The 17,093-nt window shown below is 37.4% G+C and overlaps 1 protein-coding gene across 1 annotated transcript in view; it reads right to left on the bottom strand.

Moving 5' to 3' along the window:
- The window catches only part of CPA3 (carboxypeptidase A3), a 28,618-nt gene extending 14,696 nt beyond the window's left edge, over positions 1–13,922 (bottom strand). Inside the window, exons 1-6 of the mRNA XM_027584263.1 lie at positions 13,819–13,922; positions 13,645–13,720; positions 11,154–11,278; positions 2,440–2,542; positions 2,231–2,332; positions 1,078–1,179 (exon numbers count right to left, since the gene is read on the bottom strand). Of these exons, the coding sequence (XP_027440064.1) occupies positions 1,078–1,179; positions 2,231–2,332; positions 2,440–2,542; positions 11,154–11,278; positions 13,645–13,720; positions 13,819–13,886 (576 nt within the window). The 5' untranslated portion in view covers positions 13,887–13,922. The remainder of the gene's footprint in view (positions 1–1,077; positions 1,180–2,230; positions 2,333–2,439; positions 2,543–11,153; positions 11,279–13,644; positions 13,721–13,818) is intronic.
- Positions 13,923–17,093: the final 3,171 nt, after the last annotated feature.

Raw genomic sequence — 17,093 nt, 5'->3', positions numbered from 1 at the left:
TAGGAAGAATGGAGGCCAAGTGAAAAACTAGCCGTACACCTTGCTTTAAATGGATTCTTTCCCTCACATCCTTTAGGTAAATATAGATAGGAATATGTAAATATTGGAGAGGATTCATAAATTAATTATAAATAGGATTAAAGAAAAATGCTCTATTATTAAAAAACTCAAGCACTAGATTGACCAATCAACTCCTTTTCTCCAATCAGATTGAATTTTCTGTAATTATCTATACTTCCTATGGCTCCCTAAAATCTCATTCTTGGAAAATCTCTTCCAGGTATATCTGTTCCAGAGCCAAGGGATTTCTTGTAGCCCCGTCACATGTATTCCTTTATAGGTTGAGTAAGGGGAGCTCTTGGCCCTCAGCTGGAAGAGCTAAAAGAATTGCAGGGATAAATCAGTTCTACTGGCAGATTCATTCCTAGTTAAAGCCTCCATGCCCAGAAAGGCATTGTCATGCATATTACATCAGCGTGTTGTATGTAAAAGCTGGCAGAAAAGAGAAAGTTAAAAGATGGTAGAAGTCAGAATAGGTTAGAATGAGAGGAACAACTCACAAGCTGGATTTACCTTTAAAAAAAATGAGTTATTTTTCCCTTGGAAAAAAAATGAAGTATGAAAATCCAAATGCATGATCGGCCAATTAAAGATCTAAACAGGAACTCAAGGTCTGTGCTTTGAGCTCACTGAAGAAAGGCCAAGATTATAGGTTGTAATATGAAGATAGTTTCAGATTGTTCATACTTCACTATAGGAGAAACCATATCCTAGCCCCAAAAGATAGTTTCAGATTGTCCATACTTCACTATAGGAGAAACCATATCATAGCCCCAAAAAGTTCTTTTAGTTTTATAAACTGTCAGCTGGAATTCAAGAAGTTTGAAGGAAGGTGTCAGTTTTATAAAAACCCCAATGATGAGTAAAATCCAGAGCATTTATTTCCTGACAGCACCAAATGTGGGCCCTTCTAGTTCAGTGGAACTGCACTCATTTGGAAAGGGGTGTTGCCACTCAGTTAAGTGCTGGAGATTTGACAATCACAGGAGAATTGTATGAGTGTTCCGATTCACTTACCTGATAGACAAACCACTGGCAGAATGCTGGGGAGATCCATTCTCGTGCATGAATGCCACAATCCATAAAAATAGCCTTTCTTCTTTCATCCCTTTTCCCAATCTATTTAAAAATAAACTTGAGATATTATTTTGCATGAGCTCACACATTGTTCCTTTGTTGTCCATAACTCATTCCTATGCTCAAAGCAATTCTTTCCCTGTCTTCTGTTGAATAACTGCACATGCACATATTGTTCTCAGGGACAACCATGGTACATATCCTTAAATGTCTATACATAATTCATAATCTCTTACATAGTCTATTTTTTTAAAAAATTTTCCTAGTGTCAGAGTTGCTTTTAGGGTTTTTCAAAAAAATCACAATATATTGTTTTTCTTATTTTATTGTTAACATCCTTTGGTCTGAGAAATAGATTATATGTTGTTTCTGTTTCTGCCATTTCCTTCTGTTTTTCTGGCTTCATAAATGGGATGTTTAGCTTCAGGTGGAAAAGATTTTGTAGTTGTGTTTGCAGTGGGGAGGAGGAAGAGTGGCTGGATATTTGAAGGGCTGTCATTTTGAAGAGAATTTAGATTTGTTTTGGGTAGTTGGAGAGGATGAATGGCTGGGAATTCAGGGTAAGGAAGGACTTCCCAGTTATTAAGGGCATGCTTTAGGGAACAATGTATTTGGATGTAGAAAAATCCAGCAGCAGCTGAACGGTAATTGTCAGGTCCATTATAGAAGGGAATTCCCCATCAACATAGGGTTGAAATGCTTCATGTACTGTTCCAGGATCCTATGATTCTGTGATACTTAAACTTCTCTTTTCTTCATGACATTTAGTCACCAGCTTCCCTGAATTTTAATGGGTGGAAAACTGTTTTATACACCAGGGATTTCATAAACTCTTCTAATAAAGATATGGGATAAGATATTTGTCGGAGTTTGTCCATTGTGTCCCACAAATGGTTAATTCAGGGACTTTCTTGGTTCCACCTAAAACCACCTGTCACTTCTATTTTTGAATGGACATTTGGAGCTTATATGTTCTTCAAAAAAATTATAAGGTTTTTATTGTCTCAAAATTCACTAGTTGTGTCACAAAGTAACTTTTAAGTTCATCTTTTTCCAAAATAATAACAATCAGTAGTTCTTGAATTATTTTTACCTTGAGAACATATAGTGGATTATCTTCAACAGTGGTTCCAATTTTAATACGAGAGACCATTTCGGGATGCTTATGCACCATTTTTTCAGTCCAACCAACAATCTTAAGAACAAAACCAATTTTGAGGAATTAGAATAAAAGAAACTAAATGAGAACAAATGTTAAGGGTTATAGTTTGTTTTTTGAAGTACAGGCACTTCATACTGTACCTTGTCCCAGTTGTTGTATTTTGCATAGCTGTGCCTGCCTGGGATATCTTCTTTAACGTCAAACTGTTTCTCAATCTCTTCTTGTAGATCATGAATCAAGATTCTATTTGACAGCGGAATGATAAAATACACACTTACTGGAGAAAAAACCCCACAGTTATCTTTCATTTACAGAAATTTTCTCTTCTTCTCTATCTTAGATCAAGTTTGCCCTGTATCTTTGTTATTCTCTAACCATCTCTTTTAGAAATGTCATGTGTCTGGCTTCAGATCTTCCCATTTATCTAGAGCTGTGCTGTTCAGTATGGTAGTCCAGCCACACATGGCTATAGAGCATTTAAAATAGGGGTTGTCCAAAAAAGAGGTTCCGTTATGTCAAGTATACACTACATTATGAAGACTTCGTATAAAAATTATGTAGAACATCTCACTAATGAGTTTTATATTAACTACATGTTGAAATAATATTTTGAAGCCATAATATTGGGTTAAATAAACTGTATTGCTAAAATTAATTTGCCTGTTGCTTTTTAACTTTTTTAATGTAGCTACTAGAATCTTTAAAATTTTGCATGGGGCTTGCATTATACTACTGTTGGTCAGCATTGATCTATAGTCATTCTCTAACTTTCTTCAAACACACACACATTCACATACACACAACACAGGCAATAGTGGATATTCTTATGCACAAATTTACTGACCATTCCGTATCACTTCATACTTTGAAGGCTGGGAGAAACTTGAATAACAGTAATAGTAAGCACTTACTTAGTACTCACCATGTCCCAGTCATTGATCTAAACCACCTTATGTACATTAACTCATTTAATCTTCACATGAAATTATTGTCCTCATTTTACAGGTGAGAAAACCGAGACACAAAGTGTTTAAATAACTTGTCCATAGTTACAGAGCTAGAAAATGGTTAGGCTGATTTGGAGAGGGTGAAATAAGAGGCGGGAAGAATTGTTAGGAGGCTAATTGGGGACCCAGAGCTCTTATGCCTCGACCCTCTTCTCTATTTTCATCTTTATTCCTGAGTTACCACATCTCATCTCATTGAATTCCATGGCTCTAATGATTGCCCACATTTGTATTCCCAGTTCTGGACTCTCCCCTGAACCTCCCACGCCCCTGGCTCTTCCCTTACTTCTCCCATGGCTTGTTCATCCAGCCGCCTGCCTGACATTTTCACTTGAACATCCATTTGTTTCATATGGGCCAGGTCCTGCTTTACATACCTTATTTTATTTTTATCTTGTTAATATTATCACCATTTTACATTGTTGCTTAGAAAGCTTAAATACCCATAATTAGTGTGTGTTGGGGTTGGGAGTTTGAATGCAACCTTGCTTGACTTTAAGATTTATGTTTCGGAAATGCCACCGTCATCTTATATGTACTCAAATATTTTTGTATATTTTGTCTGTTTGGGGATTTTCTATTGTGCTCCACTGATCTGTTTTCCTACTCTTGTGTAAGAAGCAGACCATATTTAATTATAGTTTTAATATTTAATGTACTATCTCCCTATTCTTGCTTCCAAATTTTTGAGTAATTTTACCTGTTCTTAATAAATATTTGGTCAGAATCATTTTTAGAAATTATGAGAATTATTAGAAAAATATAGGCTTTTCATTAGAATTGTACTAAATTAGGAATAAATTTGAGAAGAACCTTATTAATAATGGACCATGATAAAGCTTTTTGATTCTTCAGTAAAATTTTGTATATTTTGTTTATTCATATATTTTTATTAGTCTTGTGAGTGGCTTTTATTCTCACTGAACATTTGAACTGGTTATTCATATATTAAAAAAACTTATTGCTTTGGTTACACTTATCTATTAGCCATCTTATTAGTTAAAAAATGATCTTTTCACTTCTAAGAAATTTTTAGTTATGCCTTTAGGGTTTTTTTTAGGGTTTTAGTGTAGTTATTTCTTCTGTAAAAAATTTTACTTTCTACTTTTTTTCCAATAGTTATTTTTTTCCCCTTGCTTTATTGCATTGGTTAAACTCTCTGAACAATGGAAAATAATAGTGGTGAAAGAGGGTATTCTATTTTTTTTCTGCTTTTAGTAAGAAAACCTGTCTTTCACCACTACATATAATGTTGATTGTCATTTGAGATTAATATGGTGGTATCTATTGATATGATCAAATTATTATTGTCCATTGGTGTCTAGTTGCATTGAATTTTATTATTAGATTCCTTAATATGTTAATATAATGTTGCAGCCATCGGAGATTAACAAACACTCTCACAAAAAGCTTCATTCATCATAAGGAATACATTGGACATAGGTAAAATGACTTGTAAAAAGCAAGCATGCTATCAGTAGGAGGTAGTTAAAAGCAAAAAAAGGGAAAATAAACTACATTGACAGAAGGATTTAGCAAACACAGGGGTCATGGGACCCAGCATATTTTAATCATGTGAATAGCCCTTAAGGATATCATTCTTTTATAGCACATCGTGGAAATTCGTGTTGGTAATGGTAATTCCTCAACCAAATTAAACTATAGTATTCACTATACTTTATTTTTCAGGATAGAGATCGATGGCTTATAATAAAAATATTTCAGTGAAATATTTAAAATCAAGAATTGTTTGATGTTGTATTTGAATAGTTTCCTTATTTGGATTATCATAGTTCCAACTGACTTCTTATAAAAAAAGGCATTACTATCACTGATGAAATGCATATGTATTTTCCTTCTGTTAGCAGTAAGTCCTATGTAGGAGGATGCTGTCTATTTTTTATCATGCATTCTAATCATTTAGGACAGTATCATGCACTCTTTCACTTCCATGAACCCAATCATAAAAGGAAGTAGTGATCTGGTGGGAAGAGACTCTGTGGCCATTCTTGGATTCCAACCCCATTTTGTCTTGTCTTAATACTTTATGTGATCTTGGATGGGTTAACCGTCTCTCTGAGCCTCAGTTTACTCACTTTTACAGAGGAACCAAACATGTCAGCCAGGATTTTGGTGAAGATGAAATGAATTGAAATGTGGGAACTGATGGGCAAGCCATAGGTACCCAGTGAAGCTCAGTATGACAGTGAAGTTGAGTCACAAAATTGACAACCACTTCACAGACTTAACATGTCTTTAACCCAGGCTTTGGAGGTATGTAGTTGTTTGATTCTGATATCTTCAATTTCTTACGATAATGAACTGTGACACTGTAGCACCCACTCTACTTGTCGGTTTTTTCTTGCTGATTGACTGACTGATCTGAGTTTGGAGACAGAAGATAAATGAGGTATACTTCTAATTAGAGTTTATTTAGCACATGACACCAAGCACTACTCATGAATATTGATTTCCATTAACATTACTGACAAACACATTATTATGCACATTATATCTTAATTCACTGTATGCTTGGCTTTTTGATTTATGATGAATCTGTGATTTCTCAGAAGAAAAATTATGACACCAGATTTGGAATCAGGTGTGGCATGTTGCACTAAAGCTCATGAAGCCTGAGGGGGTTAGAAATTATATTTTGGGTGGTCACTATAGACATAATGAATTGCTTTAATTAATTGTTTTAAGTTCTAAAGAGGGTATGAAGCTTTTGCTCTACCTGCATTTATAGAAGAACCAAGCAAAAAAGAAATTTATGGTCCCGGAGGTTGATTCATAACATAAGGCAGTATTAATTAGTCACAGGAAGCTCGTATCTAAGAATATTTTTAGACTTACACATATCAGTTTAGCTCTTGTGATAACAGCAGCAAAAGAAAATTGCGTGAGCTAAAATACGACCATTGATATAGATTCCATAAAGCAGCTGCATGAGGACATCAGAATGGTGCCAGATTGTTACTGATAGGGACTAGAAATTAAGCCTAAGGCTGGATATTAAGAACTAGGGCCAGATGTTATTTTCATGAGCCCTTCCACTAACCAGCAGCCAGGCGTAAGCAGATGAAACCAAATTACTTTCTTCCAAATATTATTTTAGCACTCCAAGATTTGCTTAATTTGTTAAAGAAATTCCTAAATGTAGATGAAAGGATAAATAATTATCATTGAAGATTTAATGATATAAATGGCTAATGTTTATTGAACCTTTCTTATGTACCAGGCATTCAGCTCAGCATGGTATTTACATTTTATCACTTAATCCTCACATCATCACTATTAATTGGGTACCATTATCACCCCCAAAGGTTAGGTAGAGGTTGCCAAAGTTGACACAACTGTAAAAATGCAGAAGTTGGGATTTGAACCTAGAGGTGTCTCACTTCAGTTTTCCAGCTGTGAGCCATTATACTACAGTGCTTCCAGTGACAAGGAGTGAAATCCCTGGGTATTGCCCTCAGACCTGTAGTCTTCTTAGTCTACTGAGTATTGTGCAAAGCTCACCTAGAAGGCTGTGTCCCAAGGTCAGGAAGTAGGTAAGAAGTTCAGAGAAGATGAATCCTTTTCTGATAATTTCAGGGCTCCCTCCATCTATTGCTTTTAAAGAGTAACAAATAAATGGAGAATGGAGGCCAATGTATGTGACTGCCATAGGCTCTGGTGTGTGTGTGTGTGTGTGTGTGTGTGTGTGTGTGTGTGTGTGAGAGAGAGAGAGAGAGAGAGAGAGAGAGAGATGGGGAAGCCAATGTATGTGACTTCCATAGGCTCTGGGGTGTGTGTGTGTGTGTGTGTGTGTGTGTGTGTGTGAGAGAGAGAGAGAGAGAGAGAGAGAGAGAGAGAGAGAAAGAGAGAGAGAGAGAGAGATGGGGAAGCATATTCCAGGGATGCAGAGTCATTGTTATGGTGTCTTATAAACTAGAGGTCTGGATTGCCTCCCCTCCTCTATGCCCACATTCCAGTAGGATAGGGGCTACTCAAAAAGCATGATTTCAAGTTTCCACAAGATCCCATTTGTCTCCAGTAATTCCCTTATTGGGTTACTGTGTATCCAACTTGGCATTTACTGACATGGATTTCCCAACATTTGAGGCACACCTCTGTGTTGGATAATAAACTTTAAGGCACTAATTTATTCACTAGGAGGGAAAGGGAGCATCTAGTGATAGCCCCTAGTTATCCTCTGTTGTAGAGTGTGTATGTGTGCATATGTGTGTGCACACTCATGTAAACACCCATGTAAGTGCTTTCCCTCACTTGCATTAGTAGAAGTAAAGGAACCAGGCAAAGGGCGATTTTATGGTCCCAGTCAATCTTCATGAAACCTCTATTAAACACCACTTTAGAGATGAAGAAAATGAGGTGAAGAGAAGTTAAGTAAATTGTCAATGTTTAAATACCTAACGTGTAGTTTAAATGGGACTGGACCCAGACAGCCTCACTGAGAATCCACATTCTTATTTACTGCACTTGTCTGCTTTCCACCATGACCAACACCTATCTCTTTGCAGTTTGTAGCAGGTATCAACATACCTCTTTTACTCTTGGGCAAGTAATATGTAAAAATGTAGAGCAAAAGGAAAAATGAATGGGACAAGACATTAGAATGATTTATTTGATTGGAATACTTATCTGATAGGACTGTGTATACACTTGGAATATGAATTTGTGTCTGATCATTATTAGGTAATTAGACATTAATATGAACTGTCAAGGAGTTGGTTTGGTATAGATGGGTCAGTTTGATATAGATTTCTTTTGTACTTCCCATATAATCTTATGTGCATCTTACTAAGATTTCACTTAATTTTATCATTTGTTTTGCTTTATTAGTGTTATACCATATATATTAGTAGTTGTTTTCTGAATTACCTTTCATTAATAATTCTTTATTTTCTAATTTTAACTTTTGATCAAAGAAAAGATAATCTAAAATATATCTGAAATACAAATATCTAAAATGTAAAAAATTTAGTAAAAACACTAGGGTTTTTAACTACTGAATCTAAATATGGTGTCTGCTCCTATAGACTCAGTCCAGTAGGTGTGCTTTTCTTTCTTTCTTTCTTTCTTTCTTTCTTTCTTTCTTTCTTTCTTTCTTTCTTTCTTTCTTTCTTTCTTTCTTTCTTTCTTTCTTTCTTTCTTTCTTTCTTCTTTCTTTCTTTCTCTTTTTCTTTCTTTCCAAGATTTTATTTATTTATTTGACAAGGAGAGCGAATGAGCACAAGCAGGGGGAGTGGCAGGCAGAGGGATAGGGAGAAGCAGGCTCCCCAGAGAGCAGGGGGAGCCCAATGGGGGCTCAATGTCAGGACCCCAGGATCATGACCAGAGTGAAGGCCGTCACCTAACCAACTGAGCCACCCAGGCGTCCCTTGGGTGTGCTTTTCTTTATAGACATTTATTCACCAGTCTGTTCAGGTTTGTTGGTATGTAGGTATTATTTGTTTTTCAGACTTGGTTTTTTATGATTTTGTAAAAGAGTAAATAAAAATGGAGCAAACATGCTACTTTAAAATCAAATCTGTCTTAGTAATTTAATTTTCTAAAAATTAAAAAAAAATCACACACAGATACTTTAAACTAAATGGTGGTTTATATGCACTGTCTAATGAAGGGTGTCTAAGTAAATCATTGTGTCAAACCAGCCTCTTAAGGTGGTTTTGTTCAGACTGGTGCCTGGGTCCACCAGATGTTTCTGTTCTTAGAACACTCTTTTACTACTGACTGACACCAAGTAACACATATAATTAATATGCAAATAAAATTATCTATATAATTAGTACTTGGAGACAAGATTTAAATAGTCCTTGTCTGCACAGATCACTTTACATATTTATATTTCTGAGGAAGGTAACTATCTAATTATGTGGCTTTCCCACAACGTGGCTAATTTGGACCAATTTCTAGAAATCATGTCCTAATTAGATAAAACTAATTTTTATTTGTATTTTAACACTTTGGTTCTTGATGTAGGTAACAAGGAAGTATTTTGGTATAAGACAAAGTGAAAAACACACTATATTTGTGAGGATCTGGATTTACACCTCTGTTTGAGTCAGAATTGTTTCAGCCTAAGAGAGACTAGAGGTCCAAAGAGGAGAGAGAGGTGCCACCTGCCTGGATATCTTCTGTCACAGTGATTTATTCCATTGTCCACACTCATGTCAAGCAACTAGCTTTTTGTCTACATTACCAGGATATTAAGGAAAACCTAATACTTTATTTTTCTGTTGCTGTTCAGATCAAATTAAACAAAATTGACCAGCTAAAATTTATTTTAGCTTGGGCTGGATACTTTGTACGGATTAGTTGATCACAGGAATTTGGGTCAGGTCTATACTAATGAAGTAAAATAAAGAGTATAATACTTGAGGCACACATTTAAGAAGACTGGCTGTGAAGTGAATCAAGAGACACAGGCACCAGAGGATATATAGGGGGAAGAGTGAGTTCTTTTAGGTGAAAGAATCAAGACCATCTGAACCTTAGTGTAAGTAGAGAGTCTCTAATGCACTCTAGTTTCTGAGACCTTGAAGGTCCATTTATAAAGTGTCTTTCTAATTTTAATAGTAAATTTGTAAGAACATAGAAAAGCACATATTGATATATTAATTAGAAAGGGTTAAATCTTGATAGAAATTAATTTTGAATATGTGCTCCTCAATTATTAATTTCTACATTTGTTTCACAACCCTCTTGAAATGACAGCAAGAACAATCATTAACAACAATCACAAGTAATAGCCTGCTACTCTTTAAGCCATTAAGCCACGCATAAGGATTTTTTTACTTCTCTTATATTTGTCTTTCCTTAATTTCAATAGAGTTTATATTTATTAAGGATATTGTAGCAATAAGAACACAATCAAGTCGTGATAAGCAGCAGTAAATCCTGCTCTGCAATATGACATGATATGTTTCAGACAGAATACAAAGGCTTTTTTAGTTGTAGCTCTGTGTTGGGTAGCAGAGGCAAGAAATAGCAAGTCAGAAAGAAAGAACTAGTGCTTAGCAGTGTTTTGAATGGTGAGGGGCTCAGTAAAGGGTATTGCTGGAATGACAAGGGCTGGTAGAGTTAAAACAGGACCCCTCAGTACATCAAACACATTTTGTTTTCTATGTTATGTGTGGATTTGTGATATTCCTCACTGGGCTCCCTTGATCACTGCCCCAGGGCCCAGACTGTGCATGGCCCATGGTTGGTGCTCAGTGAGTTCTAATTTTCCCTTATTTCTCTATGGGACCACAATGACTCATTTCTCCATCTTTGGCCATTTGAGAATTCTCTCCTGTTGGATTTAAGTCTTACTCTGTTGCATTGCTTTTGCTTTCTCTGAGGAAGAATTTCTTTCATAAAGAATTATTTATTATATATCTTATATTCCCACATCTCTGACTCAAGATGAGCACAGTTATTTGGGTCTCCTTTTATACAGCGGGAGAATTCAAATTCTCAAGAATTTGATGCTAGAAGTCACCAGCAGTTCTTGAGCTCTGTGTTGATTATCTGTCAGAGGTGATGAGTGTGGCTAAACTATCCATGCCTGCACAAGTGCACAATGTCCTTCCTAGGAGCTGATTTTGGGAGATGGCAGACGTGGGTGATTGCCCTTCTTGCAGATCAGAACAAAAAAAGATGGAAGTTGAGTGGCTCAGTTTGATCTCATAACTTCTGTAAGCCTGCCTCAATAGCCTATTCGAAAGTAACTGTAAATGTTTATCTCATAGAGCTTTCATTTTTTTGGCCCAGTTAAAGAACAGTACTTCCCTCTCAGTTTCAAGATACTCCAAACTCTGAGTGTCTAACACGTTTGAATATTTCGTAGGACTTACTCATAGTGCATTTTATTTTGATCCAAGGTAGACTGGATGAACTGGGATTCCTTTTCACTAACTCGGAAATCTATCGTCATATTAGCAGCTACGTGGTGGGTGGCATCTGGATACCAGAAGTCAAGCTGCGGAGATGAGTTCAATGTTAGTCACAGTTATTTGTTCACCCAACACATATTTCTTAAGAAACACATGTGTCATACACTACAAAAGGAATCTGGGTTCAATGTAGTTAAGGTATGGACCCTTCTCTTAATAAGCTTATGAGAGTGTGCAAATATACTGTTGAATATTAGGGAATGGGAGAGATCATTTGTACTGATCACTTTTTCAGGACATAGATAGTATCTATAATGCAAAAAAAAAAGTTTTTAGTTAATCTGTTTGCTTCTACCATCTTGGGGTTGATTGGGGCTGTTTCACAATTCATTTAGCCATAGACTCTGTCTCTAATTGGGAATATAGATTAAAAATATGGCTCCCCTCACCCTGCCCCTGAGTCAGGCCTCAAAACCAGTTTCCCCTGTAAACTCTGGAATTCTGGAAGGTTTGTGTCCAACAGAAGGCGTAATAATCTCCAGCCCTATCGTTTTTCTAGTAGTATGTCCTTGGGCGATACTAAAACTCCTTGAGTTTTAGTCCTTTTCCCTAAAGTATAGGGTTAAGAGGACTCCATTTGGAGTGTTGTAAAGAATGTGAAATGGATATGAACTCTGGGACCTGCAGGCATTTGACAGCTGCTGATTCCCTTCTCTTTTTCTTCCTCTGGCTGAGAATTTCAGAAATTTGGTGAATGGGTCTAAAAGGATAGCATTCAGGTTAAAATAACTTTTAGAAGATTCCAATTCTTGTTGTTCTTCAAAATCATACTCCATCGTGAAATCAAATGAAGTACCGTTCCCCAACCTGGGAAATGTGAAGGAAATGCTCAATTCCTACCTACCATTCCAAGCTTGTAGACATGTCTAAGTCCACCTGGGTATTTTGAAGTTGAATCCCACTCTACCTCTAGGTCAGTCCGTTATGTGCTTATATGAGGCTGCTATAAGCCAACCAATATTTATTGGTTTATTTTGATCAGAAAGCTACAGCATAAATTGGACATATGAGAGATGTAGTGTGATTTAAAGACGTTTTGGACCTCATGGAGCTTGAACAGTGAGAGAGAGGTTTGGACAAGCAGGAGACAGTAGAGATTGGCAGTTTGGCAGATCATGAAGGACTTCAAATGTCACTCCGATACCAATAGAAAACACTTCTACAGTGCTTATTATGGCCAGGCGTCCTTCTGAGCGTCACCCAATTATTAGCTTACTTAGTCTTTATAACAACCTTAGGAAGTAGGTATGATTATTATCCTCACTTTACATTGGAGGAAACAGATCCAGAGAGGTTAAGTAACTTGCCTGAGGCCACAGAGCTAGTGTAGAGCTAGTATTTGAAACTTTGAAGACCATGCTTTTTCCATACCAGGCTGCCTCTCACTAAAAACCTTCAAATGGAGGAATATAATCGTCAAGCTTTAGAGCAGTCAGGCTGTAGTGCAGACGTGGCTTTGCGGGAGGCAGGACTAGAACCTGAACCCTGGATAAGGGGCTATTGAAATAGTCCTGGTAAAAGGTAGGGCAGACATAATTTTGGCAGTGGCAAGGGAATGAAGAGGAAAGCATGGATTTGAAAAACATTTGGGACATTAGAAGAGCAGAGCTTTCAGTTAGTTTGATGTGGTGATGTGGGGGTGTGTGACTAGAATAAATCTCAGATTCAGTTCTGGATTTAAGTATGCTGTGTCATCTTGGTCATTTAATTAACTGTCTTGGAACTTTGATTCTTTTGTTTTAAGCGGGTTTAATTATGCCACTCACACTAAAAATCTGTTGGAGAGTTTGATATGATACGTATAAGGTGGCTGACACAGTGTGCCTTGTGTATGGGAGCAACTGAATAAATGATAAAATGATCACATTAGCTCACTGGGTTTTAAAAGAGTGATCAAACGTCAAAAGTTTCCTTTTAAAATGGACCTACCTTTGGGAAGGGTCACATCTTGGTGTTATAAACCATTACTTTGATGTTACCAGTTAACCAATACCTTGATGTTATCGTAACTTTGAGAGAAACTATGCCCCTGGTGGAGATCAGGGTGGGAGAGAGGAGGATGGAGCAGGCAAGGCACTGGCAGGGAGGGGAAAGAGGCCCCCAGGAAGGTGTCAAGAAAGCCCGCCTCCTTATTTCACAATTTCCCCTAGAAAAAACTGTTGTTTGCAAAGCTTTTGGGAGGGAAAACAGGAGTGGTAATTTGGGGAAAAAAATAAACAAAAACAAGGGAAGCACTATAGTGGCGATCGGCTGATTTACCCAAGTAGCTTCTGCCACTTCCCCCTTCTTTGTCTTTGGAAGCCCCGCGTGTATTAAAAGTAAAATTCATAAGAGGCAGCTTTTAGAGAACAGAGATTTCTTTCTAACGAAAATAACTGTCTAAGTGCTTTACCTGGTTGGTTTTGGCCAAGTCCTTTATGATGTTTGCTTGTTTTTCATCCTGGGGCTTCACGCGGAGCACCTTCTCCCTTTAAGAATGTAAAAAGATGAAACAAGTGAGCTGTAAAGAAGCATGCCTTCATCCTCTTTCTGTCCAGAGACTGGAACGCGGGGCGGGGAGGTTTACCTGTCAAAGCGGACAGGAGCCACTGCGAGGATGGTAGCGATCCAACCCAAAGGCAGGATGAACCTCATGGTTCTTCTCTGCCTGCCCCAAGACCCTCTGCCAGCTTTATGCCTCAGCTCTTATCTGGAGGAGCAGCTGATTTCCTCTTAGGGTTCTGGTGGACGAAATGTTTTTCTAGTTGGGGAGGGAGGGGTCGGATGGCAACACTAACGCTGAATGCCCATTTTGTGGCAGATCCAACCTCACGCTACCCTTTTGCAATTGGGAATACCCATTTTACAGATGCCGGGCAAACTCATTTTTTAGGAAATAACTTGCCCAAGGTAACAGAGCTAGTACATGCGCAGAGTTGAGATTTGAGCTCCGTTCTTTGTTCTAAAATGCAGCTTTTCCATATGTTTGAATTGAATGATGGAAGAAATCACTTTAAATTTACGCTTGGAATCGGAGATGAATTTGGGGATCTGATGGCAGAAGCTTGATGGGTGGTCCTTAATAACATAAAATACGTTTTTGAAGCTACATTGTAACTTAGTAAATTACAAAATATTTTGAATATGCTAAAAATACTATAATCTCAAAAATATTGATGTATTTACTATCTAGATTTTATACTTTTGCCCTATTTTCTCTGTACCTCTCTGTAAAGAAGTAAATGTTACAGAAAGAGCTAAAGCAATCACATCCCCGCTCCTTTCTCCTTCTCCTGCCTCTGTTCTCGGAGATAACCCCTGTTTCTAAAGCAAGTTGAGGACTCCTAGAAGGCACAATTATATGGTTGCTCAAGTGTTTGTTCATTGGCTTGTTCTTTTTAGGATCTGGATACAGGGTTCAGTAAATGCTTTCAGAAAGTTGAATTAATGAAAGTCATTTATAGAGCATTCTAAATAGTCTCTTGAGGGGTGTTTAATTTTGAACATGGATCATTTGGAAGAAGGCATCACCTCTACTCGGAATTAAGGTAATCTAACAGAGTGAGTAAGTTTAGCTAATCAGATAACTTACTAGAATTTCCTTTTAAAAACTACTTCTTCACATTGACAAATGTATATAGATCGTCCTATAGGAAACTTCCCAGAGTCATGGTTATATATTTTTATTATCAAGATAGTAGTGTTGGGGAGATGCCCATGTTACATGTACAAGAGCAATAGCTTCGTCCCTCTCTCTGTGTTAGGTGTGCCCTAGAACATATCCCCAGGGGCTCTCCCTGCAGGTAAGGGAGAGGAGGGTTTTACAAATGCCTTCACGTTCTTGACATTGGACAAGCTCATCAGCACTAGAAACTCCCTAAGCAAATGGTTGCTCCACTCCTTCTGAGGATATATTTGGTAGAGGTACAGAGGAAAAGGAAGAGCTTGATGTTGCATTTAGAAACATGTAACCTTAGAGTGGCTCCTTCACCCTGAGCTGGCTTAGTCATTCTCGGACTTGGTTTCCTCATCTGAAAAATGGAGATGCAAATTGGACTCTGGCAAGTGCTGTGAGGGCTAAATGAGATAGCATATGTGAAGGACTTGGTGCATGGTAGGTGCTAAAATATATGCTCGTGCCCTCTAAGCACTTGATAAAATTGCCAGGTTCTGTAAACAGACTTATAGTTGACCACTGTCAACTGGAGTATTAGCATGTATCATGTGGTAGATTAAAGCAGTGGCTGTGGGGGTGCCTAGGTAGCTCAGTCGGTTAAGTGTCTGCCTTTGGCTCGGGTCATGATCCCAGTGTCCTGGGATCGAGTCCCGCATCAGGTTCCCTGCTCCGTGGGGAGTCTGCTTCTCCCTCTCCCTCTGCCTCTGCCCCACCCCCTTCATGTGCCTGCTTGTTCTCTCTTTCTCTGACAAATAAATAAAGTGGTGGCAGTATCCTTTAGGGGTGAAATATCTTTCTGTATTTGTTTTAATGTGGACTACTTCAGGAAAATTTTTTTTTTGTGTTACAGCTTTTCTTTTTGGAGTTTTATTTTCTGATTCTTCAAGGAATAAATGCCTATTGGAAATAATTTAGCAAAAACAAAATTTGAAAGAAGAAAATAGAAATCACCTTTAATTCTAACATTCTTATATGTTTTCTTAAGGCCTTTTTCTGTGTGACCAGTTTTAAAACTCTGGAGAGATCTTGTATGTCTATTTTTCAAGTCAAGTATGAAGGACACTTCTGTTTTATTTGGGGATCCAGGTAAATGTGTGAAGGATCCTGGTATCTCTCAGGGATAAGACTCTGATTATAAATAATCTTGGACTTCTTAATACCTGTTACATATTTCAGTTCCCTGTTTCTGGAATAGGATATCGACATGTGATGCTTTTAAGACTTCCCACTCCTCCCCAATTTATTTAGCCTCTGAAGAACAGGTACAAAAGATGGATTTCAAGAGTATTCCGAAGCATTTTCTCAGAACAAATGGTTTCTTGGCAGGCATAGTTCTGAGCAATCTTATATTATTGCATCAAAATTTATAAAAGATCTTGGCATATGTATAGAATAGGATGAATGGCTATTGAACAGCATATCATTTTAGGATTGACTTTGTAAGGTGATGTGTTGTTTCATAGGTCAAATTAATCTCTTTAAAAAGAAATTTAAAGTTGAATGCCTCACACAACAATAATTTTCCATCCTTCTGGATCTTTGTATTCCTAGGAGTTTTGTAATAGTATATGTCTAGCCACAGTTTAAAATATTGCTTTAGGGGTATCTGGGTGGCTCAGTTAGTCGGGCATCTGCCTTGGGCTCAGGTCATGATCTCAGGGTCCTGGGATTGAGTCCCTTACTGGGCTCCCTATTAAATATGGAGTCTGCTTCTCTCACTCTGCCCCTTCCCCTGCTCATGCTCTCTCTCTCAAATAAATAAATAAAATCTTTAAAAAAATAAAATAAAATATTGCTTTATTTTTAAACTATATTTTATGCATATTTTCAAACATTATCACTATAAAAGAGATACCCTAGAAAATGAAAGTGAAAATTCTCTTGTGATTTTACTAGACTCTTTCAAATACTTCTTCATCTTCAAATCAAATCCAATCAGCTTCTGGAATACCTTTAGATATCTCATAAAGGGTATGTTGAAAGAAAAATTTGTTGCCTTTAGTTGTGGATATTGGATTCTTGACATTGAAATGAAGCTGCCCTGCAAAATGCTGCAGGAAACTTGTCTTCATTATTTGAAGGGAAGTTGGCATTTCTGGACAAAGATGTGGGTGTGTGGCTCAGGCAGTGTCAGACCTGGCTGGGGGGGCGGGGAGTGACTACCTGCTCAAATGAGATGACTTAAG

This window comes from Zalophus californianus, chromosome 1 (assembly GCF_009762305.2).
Source record: "Zalophus californianus isolate mZalCal1 chromosome 1, mZalCal1.pri.v2, whole genome shotgun sequence".
NCBI lineage: Eukaryota > Metazoa > Chordata > Mammalia > Carnivora > Otariidae > Zalophus > Zalophus californianus.
The sequence above is the reverse complement of the archived record's forward strand: the minus strand, read 5'-3'. Positions and strand labels throughout refer to the sequence as shown.